Here is a 4,431-nt window from a genome sequence, read left to right as displayed (position 1 = left end):
CCACATGATTACTGATACACACACACACACACACACACACACACACACACACACACACACACACACACACACACACACACACACACACACACACCACACACACAGATACACACAGGGACACACACACACACACACACACACACACAGGGAGGGGAGAGAGACACCAATGATTTCTCAGCTGCTCTCACTATGCGTTGCAGAGTCTTCCGGCAGGACTTGCGTTGCAGGAATCCATACCACACAGTGATGCAGCTGGTCAGAAAGCTCTCGATGGTGCCTCTGTAGAAGGTGTACAGGGGCAGCTGTGGCCTAATGGTTAGAGAGTTGGACTTGTAACCAGAAAGTTGCAGATTCGAGTCTTGGTGCTGGCAGGAGTTGTAGGTGGGTGGGGAGTGAATGACCAGCGCTTTCTTCCACTCTCAGTACCCATGGCTGAAGTGCCCTTGAGCAAGGCACTGAACCCCCAGTTGCTCCCCGGGCGCTGGATATAGCTGCCCACTGCTCCGGGTGTGTGTTCACGGTGTGTTCACTTCTCACTGCTGTTAGTGTGCACTTAGATGGGTTAAATGCAGAGCACCAATTGCGGTTACCATACTTGGCAAATGTCACGACTTTCACTTTTTTCACTTCTTGATATCAACAATTGAATTTGAATGACAATATATGGTGACATTTAACTAGTGAAAGAACAATTACAGATATCAAGAAGTATATTTTTTACTAGTTGAAATGTTATTCCTGACTTTAAAAAATAGCCATTGTTACTAGTAGAAATCCAATTTCTGATATGAAGAATTAGCATTTTAACTAGTAAATTTTTGATATCAAGAATTTATAATCTGCGAAGGAATAAAAGTCAAATTGGCTTGTCATATAAATACATTTGATAGTTTTAAGACACTTTAAGATTCTTAAACTACACAAAGAAAACGTTTTGTTCCTGAAACAAAATTCACCAACATAATGAATTGCTTTAGAAAGAAAGGTTTTTTTTTTACAGTTTAAACAAAAGACATCTGTATAGACACATCATTCTCTGTGTATTTGAAAAGTGTTGTAGTTTTTGCACTTCTGCTCTATTGTACTCCTGTACTAGATTATTGTGCTTTTATTATTCTAATTTGTTAGTTGCTTTGCTGAAGACATTGCTAAATAATTAAATATAAAGGTAAATAAATGTAAATGCTGTGGAGCTGGTTTAGCCCTTGGCTGAGAGTTCAGCACCTGTGCATTTACTTGCCATTAAATGTTTGCATTAAATGTTTGCATTCTGCTCCATTATTCTCAAAGGCAAATGCTTTTCTGCTTGTTTAGATGCTATTAAAGATTTATTTTACTAATTCTGATTTGCATTTCTAAAAAAAAAAACAACAATCAATTTGGTCTGTAATAAAGAGGACAAAAGAGAAAGTCACTTTGTGGTGACAGATTTTAGTGCTATATCAGAACGCTTTGAAAATATGTGATTGTGATTTTTGTGATTATTTTTTAACAACTCTACTGGTAGTTTGTTGAGTTGAATTTGCCAATTAGTTGATCAAACTTAGTAATGAATAACTATTCCATTTAAAAATTTGTGTAAAACTTTAAAACTAACATTTCCCATTTTAACAACACCATGAACAGTTTTTATAAGGCAATGAAGGCAATGGATGTTTTATTTCATCCATGCTTGGTTAATTGGCATTTGTATACTGTTCAGATGAAAACCAAATCTAAAACCATTTTAAACCAACTTAGAATCACACACTCATAACAATCACACACTCAACTGAACTGAATCAAGTTATTTTGAAGTAAACATTTATATAACAGTAAGATATGCTAGCAAGCCAAATAAAGCTTTTTACACAGAAGTACACCGTCTGTTAGATGATGGCAGAAAATAATACTTGTTACAGTCAAGGCATTTCCACGGTAGATGTTTTTCATTACGTGAATTCTTGTTAGCATGTGTGTTTATAGAAGAAACTCTTTTAAGTATTAACTTAATGTAAAATTAAACACGAACACATCTGCCTATTTTCTCATCTTGCTAAAAATATGCTTCAATTAACACTTCATTCCAGCATTTACTCTGTCTATCCAGTCTCATGCAAAACATGATGGAAAGTTGGTACTTTAAAACAACAACAACAATCACTTATGCAATCTCAACTCAAATGGATTATGTAAATTTGGTAAGCACAACGAACTTGTGACAACATCTTGAAAGAATTGTGTATAATTTGTTTCAAGTACGTTGTCCATGTTCCATGCCTTATTTCTCTGCCCACAGTTTCTTTCTTAGGAATATTATGAGGCTTCTTTGATTGGTTAAATGCACCTGTTTTGTTTGCTTTGTCTGTAAAGGTGTGCTGTGATTGGTCACACCATCACATTCATTTATCATTGTCTGTATGTCAGTTAAAGTAAGAAAGAGTCAGTGTCCTCGTGCACAGTTCTGTTCTCAACTTCAAGTGATCACTGAAAAATCATAGAAACTCTTCAGTAAATGAAGATGAAGACAACTCTCGCTTTGCTCCTAATCATGGAGCTCTATGGACTGTCCTCCAGTCTCAGACAACATTTAAAAACAGAGTTTGTTCTGGTGCACCAGAATGAGACCTGGGAAGGAGCTCTGGAATACTGCAGGACTCATTATACTGATCTGGCAAGTCTGAGCACAAAGGAAAGGATGGATTCTGCTTTACTGGAAATCACACAGGCCGAAACTGAATATGTGTGGACTGGTCTGCGCTTTCTAGCAGGGGACTGGTTCTGGGTCACTGGAGATGATCTTAACTACACAGCATGGTACCAGAACGAACAGCCCCAGTGTCCTGCCAGAGACCTTCGTTGCGGAGCCCTGGACAAGCAAACAAAGCTTTGGACACACAGAAACTGTGAGGAGAAGCTCAGCTTTGTCTGTCAGTAGAAAGTACACTGAAACAAATGAATTGTCGAAAAAGCAAAAAGGTAATGTTTTATGAAATTAAGATACCCTTGTCTTAAGAACAGTTCAAATTTTGTGTTAAATGTGAATTTGGTATTTTAAACAAACACCCAATACTGTTTTTGTGCAAACTGCCGTCTAATGCTAAACTTACCCTCTCATCTTCTCCTGATTATAGATTCCATCACAGACAAGACATTAAATCTCCACTTGACAGAAACTTCACCCATAAGCAGTCTGCTCACATCTGGATCATAACTAATAGAAGGAATGAATATAATATAGACCAGAACATAATCTACATGTACATTAAGTAGAACAGTTTATATGTTAAAAGAGTATCACGATACAATAATAATATTGTAATACAGTATGCTTGATTGTTTTCAACAATAAAAATGCTAGGAAGGGTACAGAGTTTTTTTTATACTTAGTCTTATTAAAGAGTATGAGCACTGATATTAGTAACAACTGGTCATCATTTAACAATTAAAATTATACATTGTATATCAGACTTGCACTCTATTTATTTACTAACATATTGTTTTCTTTAAGGGGCCATATGATGCGATTTCAATTTTTCCTTTCTCTTTGTAGTGTTACAAGATCTTTAATAAAGAAGATCTGTAAAGTTGCAAAGACTAAAGTCTCAAATCCAAAGAGATATAAAAGTTAATACTCATCCACACCCCCCTAAAACGGCTCGTTCTAACACGCCCTCACATCTCTACGTCAGTATGTAGTAAGATTTGCATAACGCCGCCCAGATGTTCACGCAAAGAAAGAAGGCGTACCTTTTATACTCTTTGTACTATTGTTGATGCCGCCATGTTGTATAGATGCTGTGTGCTTCACTGTGAAAGCGAAACTACTTTGTTTGGCCTTCCAAAAGAGGACAATATCCGATTCGTCATGCCTGGGGCTGATCTGTGCTGGTCGCTGAGGAAATACATCAACTTTGCACTGTGGATCGCAGAATCGGGTTTCACCATGGACAAAATGGAGTCCAGCTTGGGGTCGTCACATGTGGTTGCCGCAAGCTCCTTCGTCGAATCCACTGGCCGCATCATTCTCAAGCCTGCCTCCACCTCTGCTCACTCATGCTGGCCTCTGCTCACTCTAGACCGAGGTTGTGTCCGTGACGTCACCCGTAGATTCCTGAAGAGCGTTTTTGAAGCTCAAAGTGGGCGAAGCGGGCCGTCGCCATCTTGGCAGCGCTGTAACGCTTGTCACTCCCGGATAATTGAAAATGGGCAAAGAGGTAGGAGCTGGTTGCTGAAGCCACGCCCACCTAGCTTGACAATGGTGACAGCAGCGAATGTCACTCAAGTGGCCACGCCCTTAATTATGCAGAACTTGAAGGCTTAATATAATTTAAACGGATGAGTTATAAAAAATTCACCCCCTCACAGTTGTCATGAAGGGCAAAATTAGCTATATAGACCAAAACTACTTTTTATACCAGGCTGTAAACACATTTCTGCTGTAAAGTTAGG

The 4,431-nt window shown here is 38.4% G+C and overlaps 1 protein-coding gene across 1 annotated transcript; it reads left to right on the top strand.

Annotated features, from left to right (window-relative positions):
* Positions 1 to 2,530: 2,530 nt before the first annotated feature.
* On the top strand, positions 2,531 to 2,917 carry LOC109072158 (dromaiocalcin-1-like). The gene has a single exon (XM_019088425.2). The coding sequence runs from the start codon at positions 2,531 to 2,533 to the stop codon at positions 2,915 to 2,917; it is 387 nt and encodes a 128-aa protein (XP_018943970.1).
* The last annotated feature ends 1,514 nt before the right edge of the window (positions 2,918 to 4,431 follow it).

This window comes from Cyprinus carpio, chromosome B9, assembly GCF_018340385.1.
Source record: "Cyprinus carpio isolate SPL01 chromosome B9, ASM1834038v1, whole genome shotgun sequence".
NCBI lineage: Eukaryota > Metazoa > Chordata > Actinopteri > Cypriniformes > Cyprinidae > Cyprinus > Cyprinus carpio.
This window is presented reverse-complemented; position numbering and strand designations above follow the sequence as displayed.

Bases quoted from the DNA above. Each gene is read 5' to 3' on its own strand.
- LOC109072158 (XM_019088425.2), top strand. From the start codon at position 2,531: ATGGAGCTCTATGGACTGTCCTCCAGTCTCAGACAACATTTAAAAACA.